This window comes from Penicillium antarcticum (genome assembly GCF_028974205.1).
Source record: "Penicillium antarcticum strain IBT 31339 chromosome Unknown utg000005l_segment0_segment0, whole genome shotgun sequence".
Lineage (NCBI taxonomy): Eukaryota > Fungi > Ascomycota > Eurotiomycetes > Eurotiales > Aspergillaceae > Penicillium > Penicillium antarcticum.
This window is the reverse complement of record NW_026695303.1, coordinates 1,021,968-1,040,336: the sequence shown is the minus strand read 5'-3', so window position 1 is coordinate 1,040,336 and position 18,369 is coordinate 1,021,968. Positions and strand designations below refer to the sequence as shown.

Genomic DNA, 18,369 nt, shown 5'->3' with positions numbered 1-18,369 from the left:
AAGTCTGTTCACAATTCTATCGAAAATTTCAATAATTTATTCTAGCAGAATTGCATTCGACTGAGAAACGAGCTCGAAGATTTCTTCTCTTTATGTATATACCTATCCTATCACGAGCGTCGGTTTCCTACCTGACTTCGCTTGGTAGTCTTTTTCCACCGGCTGGGGACACACCTTCATTAACTCGCGTATCACATCCATCTACCAGTCTCGTCTGCCAAAGGTAGCTCGAACATAATAGGCTAATTATTGTTCTCTTCTCGGAGGCTTCTTTGGTTGCACTTCTGTGGCTGTGTCCTCTGGAGTGAACGCGACTACATCAAGCCTAATCTTGTCTTCAGCTGGCTCAGTGGTGTTGTAAGAAGGAAGGTTAGTCTGCTGGATGTCTGGGAGTAACCCGTGAAGGAGCTCACTGCACTCAAACATAGAATGCGTTTTGTCAGCTTCATCAAGGGGTGCAATTTCGGTTTGATGCGACATGAGCGTGTGTCGTGACTGAATACTGCCCGCATCAGGCATGGCATAATTTAATGCTAAAGGTAATGTGAGGTCCCTCGCTGACGAAGAGCATTCTTTGTTTTCTTCGTGTTTGAGTGTACCCCAGACCTGGTGCGCCACATATTATCAGCACGGTGCAAATAACAGCTGGATCTCGAGGCCTGTTGAACTTTTGCAAGGACGGGCTATCTCATAGGAAGTAGACTGATCGCCCTACGCCTCATTGCGGGGAATTTGTGGCAGCAAGCACCGATCCGACTTCCCCAGGTTGTCAGCCCTCGACATGCATGGCTTTTTGCTGAGTGTACGCCGTACAACTATCGTGTGCTTTATGCTCCAAAGTGCCTATTCTTCGAAGACGAGAAAGTGTTCTGTTCGGCCGCTGTTGGTAAACTCACTGCCATTTGATTTGCGGACTAATCTGTGAGATAATGATCACCGACCTCTTGGGACCACGCGCTATCGGAATCTAATGCTTCTATGGTCTCACTGCATGTATGGTCAGATGGCATGGCAGCAGGTCACGTTCATGATATCTCGCATTTATTAAGTGATTTTGGCTGCTTGTAAGGGACAGGCTGTTTCGACAATTCCTTTCCCACCATTGGGTACTTATATTGACGGCTGAGATACACGAAAATCATGACATGACGCATATTTTACGTGAGCTGTATATGGAACCAAGTCGGCGGAATCTATCTAGCCTCATTTCAGATACTTAAACCCTCACCGCAAGAACTACTTCAACAACCCCGAAAGCATCTCCGTCATATCCCGATATAACTCCTACCTCTTCACCTCAAACGCATTAAAAATATCTGGAGCAGACCCAACAGGAATCGGCTCTTCACCCTGTATCAAGCGACTCCAAACCTCATCAACAAACTCCTGCAAGCACATCCCAAGAAGATGCCCATCCTGCAATTGAGTGTGCAGCGCGAGAATGAAATGGTGCAAGGCGGCCTTTGAAGCACCGTACTTCGGGCATCGCATCATTGGAACGAGAGGCATTTGCGATGTCGTGAATGTAATGGCTGTTTAGCTTTGAAGTCCTTCCAAAGAAATGCCTCGGTCAAGCACACGGCTGAGATGTAGTTCGTGATCAACTCTTGGTCGAAGATGTCTAGGTCCACGCTTTCAGGCTAGGAGAAATCAAATGATGGCTAGATTTCTGGAATCCTGAGTTCGCAATCTAGACCGAGGTTCTCGATGATGATTTCTGATGCGAATTTTGGGATCTGGGAGTTGTATCTTAGATGTCCTCTGTTATTTTAGGTTGGGAACCTTCCCTGCTCGAGTTGTATAACATCGAATGTATTCGCAGATACTTTGTCACTTCCAAACTTGTTGATAAATTCATCGAGATTCGCCTGTCTACTTCCGGAGACAATCAACTTAGAACCACTCTGAACGACCTTATCGGCGAGAGTCTTGCCAATCCCAGAGGTGGCGCCAATAATGAGGACTTTCTTATTATCAAAAAAACATTTCAACGAACAGTTCCTGCAAAGAGAGAATGAAACGAAAGACATAATATCCTACTACCCTCAGAAAAACCAAAATCTACATACTACAGCACCGTGGCGACCCTGAAAACCCATCTTATGTCATACAAGCTTCCCAGAGTTGCGGAGACTGGACCAAGCAGCCGGTCCCCGAGGGTGTTTGGTTGGGCGGCAATCTAAGCTCATCAGCTGCCGGGGGTTTCGCGCCACCGGTGGAGGTTAAACCCAAAGCGGTAAAGCCCATCCGCGGATCTTAACTGTTTATTCATCACGAAAGATTTTGTTTCTCACGAAGGATTTTTTGTTTCACACGAAGGTTTTTGTTTTATCACGAAGGTTTTTTTGTCTCACACGAAGGTTTTTGTTATTTGAGAAGGTTTTTATTTAATTACATAAGGATTTTTTTTCATCATTGATATTTTGCCGAGGTGTTGGCAGAAAAGGGAATTATTAATTGGCGTCCGTGATTTGAAATCAAACTGGGCTCTTACATCTGCCCAGGTGGTTTGACGTCGTATCTCGTGCGAGGACGCGAGACCTCCGAGCTGGGGAAGGATCGTGCAGGTGGTTTGATGAGGGGTAAGGTATAGCGCAGCTGCCTGGGCAGCTGGGTATAGATAGGTGATTTAAAGTGCATGATGACGATATAGAACTTGTAGTACAAGGTGGGAAAGCTTAATGGTTTTTCGAGGACATGCCGTACAATCTAGAGACCACTGTGGCAGATAATTGTAGAAAAACAAATAAAATAAAATAAAACAAAAACGAAGATGGTGATTTGGCGTTCTTAACTAGGCTCATCGTAGAAATAAAGTAGAATCCCATTTAAGGAGTCTCGGAGACGTTATAGACCAGCTTCTCGCCGCTGACCTTGTCCTCCTTGAGCAGCTTCAAGCCATCCATCACACCAACCAAGCCGTTGGGGCCAACCTTGGGAGGGTGAACCTTGAGTTTGCCCTGGTTTAGCAGGCTCTCGGCAACGGGAATGAACCCCTCAGCGAAAGCATTGTCCTCAGGCTTGGCGGGGAAGGGAATGTTGCCAAACTCGAAGGCCTCGCCAAGAGTGGTGTAAGCCAAAGTGAAACGGTCGTTGACGTTCTCACGCGCGATTTTAACGTTGAGAAGAGCGCTGTACTCGCCGCCCTCGGTGGACAGGGCATTGTCACAGAATGCGGCGCTGGCCTCGAGCGAGATACAGTCGAAGACGAGCTTCAGCTTGTTATCGGTGGCCTTGCGGATCTCAGCAGGGGCATTGGCGTTGTTGTAGTCATAGACCTCGTCGGCTCCAAGGCTGCGGACCAAATCGAAGTTGCGAGGCGAACACGTGGTCAGGACCCTGTAGCCGGACAGCTTGGCGAACTGGATAGCCAGGGTTCCAGTCGCGGCGGAACCACCGTAGATCAGGATAGGAGTGTTATCCTTGATGGGCTCTGTGGGCAGAGCGAGCTTCAAACTCTGGTACAGAGCCTGGCCGATAGTGGCGATACCCACACCGAGAGTAGCGGCTTCCTGGAAGCTCATGTGCTCCGGGATTTTCCACTGCAAATTGCCCTTGACGGCGATGTACTCGGCGAAGGTACCGTCCTCGGGCTGGACGGCGTTACCGCCGTGCGCAAATCCGCAGACGCGGTCACCCTTGGCGAATTTCTTGGTCACGTTCTTTCCGACGGACTCAACGACTCCAGAGTAGTCACATCCTGTCAGGACACCTGGAGGGGAGAGGAAGGCGATGTGCTTCCAGTCGGTGGGGTTCAAGCCCACACTGACGGTCTTGACTATCATATAGTCATCCCGAAGTTGGGGGATAGGGCGGTCAGTGACAAGACCCTCCTTGCCCTGCTGGACGACGACAACTGCTTTCTGTGTAGACATTTTGAGACGATGTATAGTTAATGAATAGCTATTGCTGGAAGTTAGCCGTTAAATAGTTGAAAGCGGTGATTACAAATGGATCATGACGTTCTTCGGTAAGTCCCACTCGTTCCAACTATTGCGCCGACTCCGTTTCTCTGCCTCGGCATCGCAAAGTCTGCACCGCCTTGTCCTCAGTTATGAAACATTAAAATGGGAAACGGTTCCACATGACCCGTGTTCCTGGTATAGCCAAATTGGCCCGAAACATACTCCCGCAGCTTGGCGGCTTCTCGGAGTGATCACTCTCAATCTCTTCATGGCGGAGCAGGGCCATATTCAGAGCCGAAGAGGTATAAGGCAGCAATATAGTTCAGACACAAAGTCCCATGGACAAATCTCATAAGCAGACCAGGCAGGTTCATTCATATAATTCAGTGCCGCAAACAACATGCAAAGATGCGAAGCATGATGCAGATCTGCACAATGGGCGCAAAAATTATCAAAGGAGCAAGAAATACCAAGGTGTTTCTTCAACGGAGCCAATTACCGTCAGAAGCAAGCAAATACACTTCCATGCGCCCTATCTGTATCAATCGATTTGCTATCTTCAAATTCCGGTCTCGTCTTTCGGAAGGTCGACCCAGAGAATCACAACCTAAAAGACAACCTCTTCAAAATGGCCTTTCTCAGCTCGTCATCACTGTTCAGCATTTCAATGCCGTTTTTCTTGCACAGGAATTACACAGTTCCCCTCTTCCGGTTACCCTCAGGGCAGACTATGACTTTCCCAGATACCCGCGCGCAGAGCCCTAATTCGAGCAAACTGATTGGGGCTTGGGTATCTGGATGGAAGTAAACAACGACAATTTCAGCTTTATCATGTTTTTTTTTTCAAGTTCTTACTCCACCTGCTTGCAGTAAGGGCCAAAGTCCATGTCCTCCGGCCACGAGGTATCCCAATCAGGGCGGTACGGGATTGAAATTTGTGACGACATCTCAGAGGGCGAGGCGGATAAATTCTCGCGCCAGTCGTGGTTATCAATATTGAACGCAGAGTCTGCGAAAAAGACGGACTTCTCGACGCGAGGAGCTTCGTTTGAAGGCGCGTAGACACCCTTTTCTGTGGGTGTGTCATTTTTTACGACGCAAGGGCGATACTGGTATTTCTCCGAAGAAAACAAAAGTCAAAAGAGGGCGAAGAACAGGAGAAGAACGGACTCAAAGCATCAGCCTACAAGTTCAGCTTTGATAGAAAAGGGCCGAGGGCTGACATTGAGAATTTGTCCTTGCATCTAAGCGCGGGGCGGGGTCAAGCTGATATTCCCCCACCATCCCTTTCTCTCACTTCACTCTCAATTATCCACAATGAAGGTCCTCTGTCTACACGGGAAAGGCACCAGTGGAAGCATCTTCCGCTCGCAGATCTGTTAGCTCCCGTCCCCACAACCCGCCCCAAAACACTAACCCAAGCCAGCGTCATTCCGCACCAGACTCCCCGAATCTATTGAATTCGACTTCATCGATGCTCCATACGAATGCAATCCGGCACCAGGTATAGACCTATTTTACAGCCCGCCTTACTACTCCTTCTGGGAACGCGATGATGTCGACTCCATCCGAGAAGCCTATAACTGGCTGACCGATTACATCGCCAAGAATGGCCCCTACGATCTGGCGCTTATGTTTTCCCAAGGATGTGTCTTGGGCTCTACTGCTCTCTTACTCCACCAAGAAGAAACACCGCACCTCCCACCGCCTTTCAAAGCTGCAGTTTTCGTCTGTGGTGGCGCATCCTTGATCATGCTTGAGGAGCTGGGTTTCCATGTATCAGCCGAGGCGCGCGAGCGTGATGCCGCTTCTAGAACTGCTCTGGCATCGCAGGCTGGGTCTTCGGCTGTGCTGGCTCAAGGCTCGAAGCGCTGGACTGGTCTTGACTCTTTGGATGGTGGGTTGACCGAGGATGAATTGCGTGATGAGATTACAAGTCCCCTCCGAATTAATGTCCCCACCGCGCATATATATGGCGCGAAAGATCCGCGGTATGTGGCTGGCGTGCATCTTTCTGGGATTTGTGATCCCGAGAAACGCCGGACTTATGATCATGGTGGTGGGCATGAGATTCCGCGGACTGGTGCTGTCAGTGATAAAATCGCGGAGATATTCCAATGGGTGGCTGCGCAAGGAGGTGCTTGACAATTAGGATAGCTTCTGTTGGATATGGAGCCGAGCCACTCATCTTAGGAGCTCCGTGGATTTGGTTCATAGATTCTGGAATAGATATTTACATGGAATCAATGCAGACTTGGTTCTCATCTTCCAAGCTTAGACCAGTGAACCGGTTAGATAACGGAGAAGACAATTCAGGTAAACGCAGGATCATACGAAGTTATATATACAGTGTGATATATCTCCGTTCTCGTTGGCCTAATAGCGGTGAGGGGCGAAACGAGTAGCCGCATCGTCAGTCCTTAATCCTTTTACTGAATGTGACCTATCACTTTTGAATGATGTGGGAATATTCACATACTTCAAGCCCACAATGCTAGTTTTCTGGATCTGTTCCAGTGTTGCAGATGCAAAATTCACTTATGCGACAATGTACTGCTGGTTGAGGAGTGTGCGCAGCACCCACTACAGTCTATGGACGTCCGTTTGCTTTTATTTCCGAATGTAGGACCCGTTAATTTGAATCGCGTTCCAGTGAGTTCCAGGATGCATTCCGCAGTGACAATGTGCAATAGTCGAGTAGGTATACTCTTGACCAAAACTCACTATACAAAACAAAACCCAAGACATCCTGTTTGGCAAGAATTGGTCCTAAGGTACATGAATGAAGCTGCATATGAAATTGAGACCAGAATTGTTACTTGGGAACAGAAGATGTCGCTATGGAGATGTCGCAATGGAAGATAATCCGAGATAAATACTCGAGAGTCGCTTGAGTCAAATTTGCCGCTTGTGGAGAATATGGACAGGAATATCGCAGGGGCAACAAATCGGCGGACCACGGATCCAGGGTCTCCCCAAGGAAGGGTATATACAAGCCATACCATGTTAGTTCTCATCCTCATCATCCTGGAATTCAACCCAGGTCTTCATCTTGGCTCGCACGTGTTCGCCATACACGACAAAGCCCTCGTCTTCATCGACAGATCGAACCAAGCAATGTTCTCCGGGTTCGAAGAAGAATGGAACGCTGATACGCCCAATCTGTGCACCATCGCTCTGTTGGCCAGTGACAGAAGCAGCGGAAGAGCTTTTTGCCGGCGCGCGAACACGATGCATAGTCGCAACAAATCGCCCACCAGAAACCTTCGCCATCAAATCTCCAATGTTGACGACGAGTGATTCTGGGACATAAGGAGTGGAGACCCACTCCCCAGAGGAATTTCGCACTTCCAGGCCGCCAGTGGAATCTTGATGCAATAGGGTTAAAATACCACTGTCCGTGTGTGGAGTGCAGCTAAGCTTCACCTCTTCTGTGGATGCAGACCCTGACCCGGAGGCTGCTGATGCCATAGCTGGATAATGCAGGAGACGGAGCGTGCTCAAAGAGTCATCTAGATATGGTGTGAAGAAATCCGATGGCTTACCCAGCGACACGGCCAAGAGGGAAAGCAGCTTTGAAGCCAATGTTTGTAGCTCAATATACAGCTTCTCGAGATTAGGCCGTTCCGGCAAGATATTTTTATCTGGCCAAACATTCGGCTCGGCGAGGTTGAATTTCGAACAGGGTGAGATGGTCGATTGAGCTCGAATTGGCTTTGCTGGACCTATCTCGAACCCTTCTTTGAGGTTGTCGGATGCGAGCTCCGGCTGCGTTGGAAAATATCTTCACAAGTGTCAGTAAAGAAGGATCACCAACTTAGTAAGAAGATCTAAGATATTGACCCGCGATATGTGTTCTTATGTTCCCGACGGAACGAACGCTTAGCCAGCTTCATCTTCTCATCCTCTGGCAGCGCAAAAAATTTCCGAGATAGATTGAATACATCTTCATGCTTGAAGCTGAGAGGTACATTCGTGAGGTACGCAAAGCCTGTGGTAGCGAACACATCATATAGACGCTTGCTTAGGATCATTTCCTCTTCCGGTGATGTACCCGAGGGCGATCCAAGAGGTCCGACGTCGACGACTGGCAAAGACGAGAACGTAGTAGTCATTTTTAAAGCTTGAATTGAAATGGAAACAAAATCGAACGAGATCAATGCACATACAGGGGTCCCTGCGTCTTTTGTACCTGGGGCTCTCTCGCTAAGAGGGTCCACCCCCACATTTTGCCGATGCAGTAAGTGGTCGTGTGCTTTGCAACCGCGTTCTGTAGAATGGCGATCAGTGTAATTTTCTGTTTGGGATGTCGGGTTAAGTCGGAAAAGTGCAGAATTTGAAAATGAATATGGCTACTTATTATTTGGATTTCTCATATGAACCTTAACGCTCAAGGATAATTTGCATTGATCATATTTTTTGTTCTCCATACGTCATAGCAACTCGGTGGTTCCAATGTGCCGGCAACTAAGGCGGAGCCCTAAAGTCGCGTCTTTCCTGGCTTACCATGCCATTTAGAGTATGCAAGCGGCTATATCCGATGCTTCTCACTTGCCTTCGATTAGCTTCAAAGAAACGGCGAGGCTAACAATGAATTCTGTGATGCATCAATAGCCCTCCAATTCTGATTAAGCGAGGTCCAACATAAGTAACCACAAGCTGAAGCATATGAGGGATTCGGGTTCCCAGAGATCAAACAGTCCAGGGTAGTAGATATCATCACCAGTAAAAGGAGTGCCTGTCATCCCCCTCGCCCCAAGGCAGAGGATGCCGCTGAGGAGTCTGTCGACATGTGCCCAAACCACATCCATATCGACATAATCCAGCCAATCCAGCAGTAAACACCGGATGTACAATACGTCCGAAGGCATTTGAGCATTAAAAATGAATTAAGAATACTCGATATGGCATCTTTGGGTACTACGGTATTGTGTTATGTATTTTAAATAGTATAAAGTTCCAGCTAAAGATACTCAATTCCGAACAAGCCGAGGAAGGCCTGGTAACCACCTAAAAGGTCCTGTGCGGATGGCCAGACGGATCAGGCCGCCAGGAGATATCAATATCCTCCTCATCCGAGCTTTCCTTGTAGCCTTTGTTGGTCTTGGGCTTTGCGTGGCGAATTCGTTCGCCTCCGAAGGCCCTGCTGCGCTCAATGGCTGTCTTGTAATCCTGAGCTGCAGAACAGTGTTAGCGCGTTGAAACCCCGAAATCCTTATCAAAATAGTCAACTACTTACTGGTTCGTTCATCTATATCATTTGAGCCTGGCTCAACGGGGTCTTGAATCCCTTGGCCATTGCCATCGAGCCCTTCGTTGAAGTTATGCTTTCTAGATAGGGACTTCGTGTCCTGCATTTCCCACCGATCGGCCATGTCAGATGAAAACAGGGTTAAGTAAAAAGACCAAAGTAGGTAAAGGATAAATGTGGTATTGCTTTTGGGGAAGGCTATATGACTATACTTATACGTTCACCGTTCAACGTCACCATGATCATTGATGACATGGTTAGGGCTTTCAACGCCCCTGCTAATATCAAATTGACACGCTTCTCGAGCTCGCGGAACTCTTTATTTATTTGACCGTTTAATTTGATCTACCTCACTTCCTTCTTCAACTAAACTGGTTTTTGTATAAAAATCAATCGTTGTGTATTGCTATAGAATAAAACAAGCTCTCAATGATTGCTATTCGCGGTGATTAAAACCATCAGTGCCACCAAGATTGAGGATATATTTGGTATTTGAAAGGTCCTTAGAACACGTAACGTGCGTAGTATTCCAAATAAAGGCTACCATGTCGATTCAGCGCCGAATAACTGAATCCATCGACCCTATGTCTTGTTTGGCCGTGCCGGGACTAGGCAGATCGTTACTTGGCCATTTATAGTAAAAGCTTATTTCCTGTTCACTCGACCATTACGGGCTATTGGTCTTTTCGGAGGAACAATATCCAATGACGTGGTTCACTATCTATATATGGAGCGAGCCCAGTGGCAATTCGCCTAGGCACCGATATTAACTAGCTCATTTCGGGGATCTTCGGCACCTAACACCTCGGCCTTTGTTCTCGGGGATTGAAGCTCAGATCAAGATAAAGCTTAATAACTCCGCGTGGCTATATTGCCGCAAATAAGCGACATACAAATCGATCAGCACACAAAGTTTGTCTTCATGCGGCTAAGAGCGACGTCAATTTAAAGATCGGCTTGTAACATGGCTTATGTGCGAATTTAAAGAAGTGCCTGGCTAAGGCCCGATCTTGAAAGCAATTTTACGGCGTTTGATGAATTCGTGGCACCACTCGATCTACCCCACTTTCACGATGTAATCGACACTTCACATATAAAATCCAACTTCTCCATCAGTCCCAACCCATCTTCAACCTTCCGTTTCACCTCAAAACCATCATCATGGCCGGAGGAACGATTTCTCCTGTCTCAGCCAGTGACGAGTACTACGACCTTGGCATATTTGGCCATAAGATAACCACCACCAGCGCAGATACTCAGACGTGGTTTAATCGTGGCCTAACATGGGTTTATTCGTTCAATCATGTGGAAGGTGCCTATTGCTTTGAGCAAGCCATTGCACATGACCCTTGTTGTGCGATGGCATACTGGGGTCTCGCTTACGCAGTTGGCCCTAACTACAACAAGCCGTGGGAGAAATTCGACCAGGGTGACCTTCACACCTGCGTTCAACGAGGCTTCGATGCCTCACGGAAGGCCCAAAGACATGCGGTCAGTGCGACTGACCTCGAGAAAGCTCTCGTCGAGGCCATTCAATTCCGTTTTCCGACCAATGAGCCCGCAAAGGACTACCCAGCAGTCAACAAAAGCTATGCTGCCGCTATGAAGCCTGTGTATGAAGCATTCGGGCATGATCTCGATATTGCTACTCTTTATGCTGATGCATTGATGAATATGACGCCTTGGGCCCTGTGGGACCTTTTTACTGGCAAAGCAAACCCTGAAGCCCCCACCATGCAGGTGAAAGCCGTTCTCGAACGGGCGCTTGCACAGAAAGAGGATGGTGCATACTTCAATCCCGGTCTGCTTCATCTTTACATTCACTACATCGAAATGTCGCCTACCCCAGAACTGGGAATCAACCCTGCCGATCAGCTGCGAGATCTAATCCCTGACGCTGGTCACGTCCGTCATATGCCCACGCACTTGGATATCCTCATCGGCGATTGGAGGCGCTCCATCTCTTCAAACTATAAGTCTACTCTGGCTGATGACAAATATTTTCAAAAGAAAGGTGCGAAGAATTTCTACACTTTCTACCGCATGCACGACTATCACTCCTTGATTTATGCGGCTATGTTTGCCGGCCAATCGAAGACTGCTATCGACGCAGTCACTCGCATGGAAGCCACACTGCCCGAGGAAGTCCTTCGAATCGAGTCACCTCCGATGGCTGACTGGTTGGAACAATTTGTTCCTACTCGCTTACATGTGATGGTTCGCTTTGGCATGTGGGAGGAGCTTAAGCGCCAAGAGCTGCCCAACGACCAGGAACTATATGCAGGTACCACTGCAACTACTCACTATGCGAGAGGCTTAGCATATGCCGCGACTGGCGACGTGGCCTCCGCCAAAAAGGAACAGGAGCTGTTCCGTAAAGCGTACACACGGGTCCCTGAGACACGTCTCTCCTACAACAGTACAATCGTCGATGTACTCAAGGTTGCTGAGGCAATGCTAGAGGGAGAAATTGAATATCGTTGTGCCAACTACGATCAATCATTTGCTTCACTCCGGACTGCGATCGACATCGAAGACAAGTTGCCATATGCCGAGCCTTGGTCATGGATGCAGCCTGTCCGTCACGCGTATGCCGCCTTGCTAATGGAACAAGGACATATCGAAGAAGCGGCGCGGACTTATCGTGCGGATCTAGGCTTTGATAAGTCTGTTATTCGGCCACGTCGTCATCCTAACAATGTTTGGTCACTCCAGGGTTATCATGAGTGTCTGATTAGACTGGGTAAAACGGACGAAGCGGCTGTTATTGAAGCGTCGGTTAAGCTAGCTGTTGCTGTTGCCGATGTCCCCATCAAGGCGTCTTGTTTCTGTCGCTTGGATAATTCCCATGCGCCTCGGGTTCTTACTGGAAGCTCCGCTGAGGGAAATTGCTGCTGAAAGTCTGACTTTATTTGCTCCATGGCAGAATATCTCTTCATGCCATAAAAATCAGTTATTCACAAGCATCATAGCATAAAAAGCTCAAACTTGTATCTAAGGGTGAAAGTACATTTCTAAAGCGTTCATTCACACGATACAGTTACAGTGGATCAAGAATCACAAGCTTATGTTCAAGAGCCGTTGGTCCCCTGTTGCACAAAGGATTAGGCATGGACTACCGAATACACGTACCGATACCATTGCGTTTCTCCGCTGGCCCATTCCGGAGTAACCCGTAGCCCGGCACGGGCCGTCAGCCCTCAATCCCTACCTTGGGCCAGATGAGCCTATTGAAGACTAGTCTGAACTGCAATTTGGGAAGCAGTTTTCCTTGCCGTTTTAAATAGTGCCTCCAGCTGGATTTTGCTAAATTGGCCACCCAAAACTTGTTTTTCATTCTGACACAATGCCCCAGAACTGTCCGACTCATTTTGTAAGCAGTGCAGAGAGCGTGTGACGTATGTGGTGTTCCTGTTTCAGGCTTGGGGCACGATTCATTGCTACTGTGAAAGGCCAGAATATGCTGTGGAACCATCTTGATATTGTGCCAATTCTTTTCGCTGGCAAAAGAAGAAATCGTACTGAAGTCTGGATCTGAATACTATAGGAGCGACGTGTGCCTGCGACTGCTACTCAGTATCGTACTTCAATAGCAGGCTAATGTCAACAAAATGTCGGTTTCCGAAAAAAGGTCCGGGGCATCAAGAAGCCTTATCTCTATATGCCGGTCCAAATGCCCGTGATTCTTTTGCAATTCCAAATACTTCCGTACTTATGGAGAATTAACGTTGGGGAGGGCTTGGCAAATTGTGCAGTCCCACCATTTTCAATGTATCCGGGCACAAATGTGACCCTGAAAATGCTGGGACCAGGGTGCTATTTGGAATATTAAAGGCCCCGAAGCAACGGACCGCACATGGAGTTGTAATCCCAGTGTAGCGGTGGTATGACTATGGGGCTCCAATATCCTGCAGCAGTAACGTAAGTCAATAAAATATGAGGAGAAATACAAATTCTTCGTACTCATACTTGTGTACTTTTATGCGGTCCTCATATGAGGCTCTTACGGAAAGATTTACGCCACTAAAGAACATACATCCTGAATCTGGAGTTTAAAATTGCAGAAGTAGCTGTCGGTGCTCATAAATAAGTACCAGAAAGTCCGGGGTGAGGAGACTTTTTGCCGTTCCGATGTTGCAGTAAATAGGTATTTTGACGACATGGAGCCTGTAAGCTGACAGATCAGCAACATCATCGTCGGCAACGAGTTTCGGCTTTCAAAACATACCGACTTTCATGGACCAGGCTTTTGAAATTGACTCAAAGCCAGAGGCCTGATGCTCGGGTGATCCATTGTACCTGGCATATGATGCCATATTACATTATTTTGTCCCTCTATCCAAATATAGCTTGGAAAAGGCACGCGGATGATTTCTTTTTTGCTTCTGAGCAACCCAATCGAAGCTATTCACACATCAATATTGAAGCCTGCAATGAGTGAATCTGGTCTGTACGCACCTACCACCTGTGCAATATCTGATCAAAAAGTCCCGGGGAGAATATTGAACTACCCGAGCAGTTGGAAAAGGTCCTAAGCCATACCACTGTCCGTTTAACTCGGTATAATGGCGCACGGGTTGCAAAAAATGATAATATTAATGTTTGTGGAGCTAAAAGGCTATCTTGTCCTGTCAAAGGTCTATCATTTCATCAAAGGTAAGCTTCCTGGAGGAAATCGTATGAAAAAGCATATTCTGCCAATGGCAGTCTCTTGCCAACAGCCAGACCAGTCGGCATGCTCTCTCTGCATCAGCAAGTCACATCGGGGAGACAGTAACCTTATTACCGGTCAGCAACTCACCAATTTGGTCATTTCACTGCCACACGTGGTAACTTGTGGCATTTATTGATAGCACAAAATTGACAAATAGAAGCTCATTCCCATATGTAATCAACTACCGATCTTTCTTCCCGGCGCAGCACGGTGTGATCAGAATACAAGCCTCCTATAGAGACACTTATCACCAGGACTTCGGGTCCTGACCGCTACACAGTCGAGGCAAATAGAGTTATTGTCTCTTCAAAATAACGAACAAAACTAGCAGTGGCTCAATCAAGTTTCATCTATCAATTGTGGCCTGTGGACTGACCAAATTAGAAGCTAGCTCGTGCGATGTTGACTGTGGGTAGAAGTTCAAAATAACCTAATAAGGTTGTGGTCAAGGGTAGGGACTAGAGTGATAAAGTTGGAGACCTCGCCGAATTGATCCATGAGAACCTTGGAAGGCAAATATGAGGGTTATCTGCCGATATCAGAGTTAGATTGGCTTCACGGCGCCTCAACGTTATAAATATCAGCATTAAATACCCATCTCATTGGCTTGCGTGATGATTTTACCTTCTTGGAGCACGACAAGCCATAAGCATCAACCTTGTTTCGTACACTGCTAACCTTATCATGACATCAGCATCACGCCAACAGCCAGGCCTGGTAAGTCCATGCAGCCTTTTTTGTCTCCATATGCTCTGTGGTCTTCCGGTCTAACTTGATAGGCGTGCGAGGAATGCCGCAAGAGAAAGCTGCGATGTGATAGGCAGCAGCCTCAATGTGATCAATGCGAAGACTCAGGAGCTATTTGTTATGTGAATCAGGATCGGTCTCCACGAGGTCCCAAAAGGGGACATTTAAAGGCTTTACGCAGTCGTATTGGTTTGTGCCCCACATACACCTTCTCTGCACCAAAGTCACTAATAGCTCGTCCAGCAACACTTGAAAGTCTTGTCAATCGTGATCAAGTAGGCCTTGATATCAATACACAATACATATCCAACGTTGAAGAGGGTCAGTTCCCTACTCCGCCAGAGAGTACGATTGATAGCGCAAAGAGGGAGTCCCGCAGTATGTCTCGCTCTGTGGAGGAATCACCTCCAAATACTATGTACTTTGCGTCCACTTTACCTCCAGAGCTTGGGATTTCTGGTATAATCGAGTCTGACCTGTACGTTTGTTCTTTGCGCAAAGTAAATTCTCGCTAATGAATCACACAGAGACCAGCTCTACTTTGATAGAGTGCATCCTGTTGCCCCCATGCTACACCAAGGTCGCTATCTAGCTTGGTCACAGCAATGCTACAAGGCAGAGCCATACGCCGGCTTGCAAGCTGCGATGTGGGCACTGGCTGCAGCAGCAACAGCGCATCTGCAACATATGCGGGATTCCCTCTATCTCTGTGCACGTTGCAAGCTTGAGGCGCTTGACAACCAGACTGACTGTGCAAGCTCTGCTTCTTTGCAGGCTGCGCAAGGCTGGCTTCTAGTTACCCACTACGAGTTCCGATACATGAACTATAGTCGAGCTTGGATCACTGCTGGACGAGCCTTTCGAATCATCCAACTGATGAAGCTATATGAGATAGATCGCTACCACACAACGGCACTTGATTTATCTTTTGCTGAACCCTGGACTGAGATAGAAGAGAAGCGTCGAACTTTCTGGTTGGCATTTTGTTTAGATCGGCTCCTCAACATTTCAGACCAATGGCCTTTAACTCTGCATGAAGAACCTGTAAGAAGAACTCACCCGGTCCAAATCTCTCAAACGCTACTTACACCAGTCCTAGGTTTGGATATTTCTTCCAGCACCCGAATCCGATTTCCAGCACAGTAGACCAGTCTTGATGGGATCCATATCAGACGCCATTGAAACATCGGGACAAAACGTACTACCACCTTTCGGCGAAGCAATTGTGTTGACAGCCCTATGCTGGCACAGTATTAGCCTGAAGCGAAGCCCACTTATCAACAAAATCCCCGGACTGAATCCTGGTATGGACATCTGGGAGCACCACAGCCGACTCTACCAAATAGCGCAGCAACGCTTAATGCTCCTTTCCCTACCACCATGTTCGCCAAAGCTTCTCGACCCCATGCGGCTATTCACGAACATGCTAGCAAACTCCGCCATAATCTGGATTTACGGTATGACGGAAGTCTTCAGAGGGGCATCAAACGACCAAAGCATCCTGGTACCTCTGTACTCAGCGTGCGAAATCGCAAGTCTTGCAAAACCACTTATCCGTTCCAGTTTCTTCAAGGTGAGTACGACCTCTTCATTCCGGCCTTTGGTAGTGTGTCTCACCTCTCACCTCTCACGTGCATATCCAGGCACATGCATTTTCCCCAATGTTACTCTTTCTCTCCGCAAAGTTTCTCCGAACACATGGAGATCAACTGCGTACAAGTGGCTCTGTGTCGGAGGATAAATTTAATACGCTTGACGAGCTCAAACGAGCACTGCTGGTTCTGCAAAATGGGAATAATCTGGCTATGAATTATTTGGATCTGCTTGAGTCGGATTTTTTTGATGAGTTGGGGGATTTTCCTTCTGTGCAGGGTAGTCTGTCTGGTGGCACAGGGCAGCAGGGGTCGCCATGCGTTATGGATATAATGAATCTGTTTTAAGGAAATTTGGGTGCGGTTCGTCTTCTTAATGTGGGGGGCTCTTTGAATGTGCCGTTGTATATATAGCGAAGCCATTGATTCAATGCGAAAATACACATTCTTTTTGTTCAATCAGTATCTTACAGTAACTACAATATATTTGTTAGACGCTGGAGATTTTTTTTTACAGATCAATGGATTGGAAAATTAATAAAAAATACTGGAATTATCGAGTCCCGGATCATCGAAGAGGCATTACAGGCCTGCCATAGCAACCCTGTACACCTATCTCCCGGGCACCTCGATCACAGAAGAAATCCCATTGGTCATAAGTATTGTCATTCGTATCAGCGTATTCTCATTCCATCATTGGCTGAAATTGTCCATTGTGTGCAAGTCCTCCACTGCTTAAAGCGAGACAACGACCTTCTGGGCCGACACACCCTTCTTGTGAACGTCAAGAGCAGCCTGGATCTGCTCAAGTCCCTTTCCGACTATGACAGGCTTAGGAACAATGCGATACTCTCCACGAGCAAGAGCGTTGGGCAGGAACTTGTTGTAGATCATGGTGCCGACCTCGTTGTGGACCAGGGAGCTGCTGAAAACAAACTTGGTCACAACACCGCATCGCACAGACTTGAGATAAATGGAAATGTTCCACCACATCAGTCCCATAATGAAGATGAAAAGCTTCCAGGCAGTGACGGGAGCCTTCTCGGGAAATGGGATGCTGATTTGGGCGACGAACTTGGAGCCGTCTGCCTTGGCAAGGATTTCCATGCAAGCCTCAGTAGAGCCGTTACCGATTGCAATTGCGCCCACGGGCTTCTTCGTGCGGAGAGCATTGAGGATGTCTGCGACGGCTGACTTGCTGTTGTAGTCGAACACGTTGGTAGCACCGAGGGCCTTGACATACTCAAAGTTCTTGGGGGAGGCTGTGGTAATCACGTCATATCCAGCAGCACTGGCTAGCTGGATGGCGTTGCTTCCGACGCTGGTAGATCCACCCCAGATAATAACAGTCTTGACAGTCGACCGGGTGGACTTTCCCAAGGCGGTGGGATGGTCGAGGGCCAAGAAGTCGGTCTGGAAGAGGGCAGTGGCCGCGGTTGACAGGCCCAGAGGGAGGACACAGGCCTCCTCATAGCAAAGGGCATCAGGAATGACCGAGGTCAACTTGGCGTGGACGACAGTGTACTCTTGGAAAGCACCGTGGGATGACTTGTTGATGGTGGGATCCATCGAGATTGCGTGGGCGAGGACGCGATCTCCCAGCTTGAAGCCAGTGACTTTTTCTCCAACCTCAACGACTTCACCAGCAAGATCATTTCCGATCACAAAGGGGCATCGGATCCAGTCGTACAGGAAATTTCCAACGACTTGCTTGGTCCACTCAATGGAGTTAACGGCAATGGCGGCGTTCTTCACGACGAGCTCGTTGGCAGCGGGAGGGGTGTATGGTGCCGACTTGACTTCGAGGGGTCGCTTGGACCCAGCAGGAAGCCATGCGGCTTGGTTGCGAGGGAATTCCATGATAGAAAGACGGGATGGGCTGCTGATCCGTAGAGGCGAGCCTTGTTGAGAAGATGGGAGGAGGCAAAGCATGGAAAGGTAAATCCGCAACACAGCACTTGTTTGTCTGCGATATCGATAACGATAACGATTGCCCTGCCCTCAGGCACCGTAGCTTCTGCATCTTCATCCATAACTATTGTAGCAATTTTATGTAGTCCATGAAGCAGGAATATCGACAGCTGCTCTTAAATGAAAGGCATAGGGCTCACTTCTGATAATACCATGCACATCGTGAGCTGTTCAGTCAAGTATGTTCGT

The 18,369-nt window shown here is 47.9% G+C and overlaps 9 protein-coding genes across 9 annotated transcripts; 3 read left to right on the top strand and 6 right to left on the bottom strand.

The window, feature by feature from the left end:
* Positions 1–246: 246 nt before the first annotated feature.
* Positions 247–519, bottom strand: N7508_005047 (uncharacterized protein; the record flags this gene model as incomplete). Its single annotated transcript, XM_058463113.1, has 1 exon — positions 247–519. One exon carries the CDS (start codon positions 517–519, stop codon positions 247–249), a length of 273 nt encoding a protein of 90 aa, XP_058319591.1.
* A 765-nt stretch (positions 520–1,284) lies between these two features.
* On the bottom strand, positions 1,285–1,509 carry N7508_005046 (uncharacterized protein; the record flags this gene model as incomplete). The annotated part of the gene is made up of 1 exon (XM_058463112.1): positions 1,285–1,509. The coding sequence occupies one exon, from the start codon at positions 1,507–1,509 to the stop codon at positions 1,285–1,287; it is 225 nt and encodes a 74-aa protein (XP_058319590.1).
* Positions 1,510–2,828: 1,319 nt separating this feature from the next.
* Positions 2,829–3,875, bottom strand: N7508_005045 (zinc-binding alcohol dehydrogenase family protein; the record flags this gene model as incomplete). The annotated part of the gene is made up of 1 exon (XM_058463111.1): positions 2,829–3,875. The coding sequence occupies one exon, from the start codon at positions 3,873–3,875 to the stop codon at positions 2,829–2,831; it is 1,047 nt and encodes a 348-aa protein (XP_058319589.1).
* A 1,347-nt stretch (positions 3,876–5,222) lies between these two features.
* On the top strand, positions 5,223–6,050 carry N7508_005044 (putative EF-hand calcium-binding domain protein; the record flags this gene model as incomplete). Its single annotated transcript, XM_058463110.1, has 2 exons — positions 5,223–5,283; positions 5,332–6,050. 2 exons carry the CDS (start codon positions 5,223–5,225, stop codon positions 6,048–6,050), a joined length of 780 nt encoding a protein of 259 aa, XP_058319588.1.
* An 861-nt stretch (positions 6,051–6,911) lies between these two features.
* Positions 6,912–8,020, bottom strand: N7508_005043 (isopenicillin N synthase family dioxygenase; the record flags this gene model as incomplete). The annotated part of the gene is made up of 2 exons (XM_058463109.1): positions 6,912–7,689; positions 7,749–8,020. 2 exons carry the CDS (start codon positions 8,018–8,020, stop codon positions 6,912–6,914), a joined length of 1,050 nt encoding a protein of 349 aa, XP_058319587.1.
* Positions 8,021–8,915: 895 nt separating this feature from the next.
* N7508_005042 (uncharacterized protein) lies at positions 8,916–9,280 on the bottom strand (the record flags this gene model as incomplete). Its single annotated transcript, XM_058463108.1, has 2 exons — positions 8,916–9,082; positions 9,145–9,280. The coding sequence occupies 2 exons, from the start codon at positions 9,278–9,280 to the stop codon at positions 8,916–8,918; spliced, it is 303 nt and encodes a 100-aa protein (XP_058319586.1).
* A 1,037-nt stretch (positions 9,281–10,317) lies between these two features.
* On the top strand, positions 10,318–12,054 carry N7508_005041 (uncharacterized protein; the record flags this gene model as incomplete). The annotated part of the gene is made up of 1 exon (XM_058463107.1): positions 10,318–12,054. The coding sequence occupies one exon, from the start codon at positions 10,318–10,320 to the stop codon at positions 12,052–12,054; it is 1,737 nt and encodes a 578-aa protein (XP_058319585.1).
* A 2,500-nt stretch (positions 12,055–14,554) lies between these two features.
* N7508_005040 (Zn(II)2Cys6 transcription factor) lies at positions 14,555–16,557 on the top strand (the record flags this gene model as incomplete). Its single annotated transcript, XM_058463106.1, has 5 exons — positions 14,555–14,587; positions 14,650–15,095; positions 15,145–15,661; positions 15,717–16,190; positions 16,261–16,557. The coding sequence occupies 5 exons, from the start codon at positions 14,555–14,557 to the stop codon at positions 16,555–16,557; spliced, it is 1,767 nt and encodes a 588-aa protein (XP_058319584.1).
* Positions 16,558–16,944: 387 nt separating this feature from the next.
* On the bottom strand, positions 16,945–18,069 carry N7508_005039 (zinc-binding alcohol dehydrogenase family protein; the record flags this gene model as incomplete). Its single annotated transcript, XM_058463105.1, has 1 exon — positions 16,945–18,069. One exon carries the CDS (start codon positions 18,067–18,069, stop codon positions 16,945–16,947), a length of 1,125 nt encoding a protein of 374 aa, XP_058319583.1.
* Between the last annotated feature and the right edge of the window lie 300 nt (positions 18,070–18,369).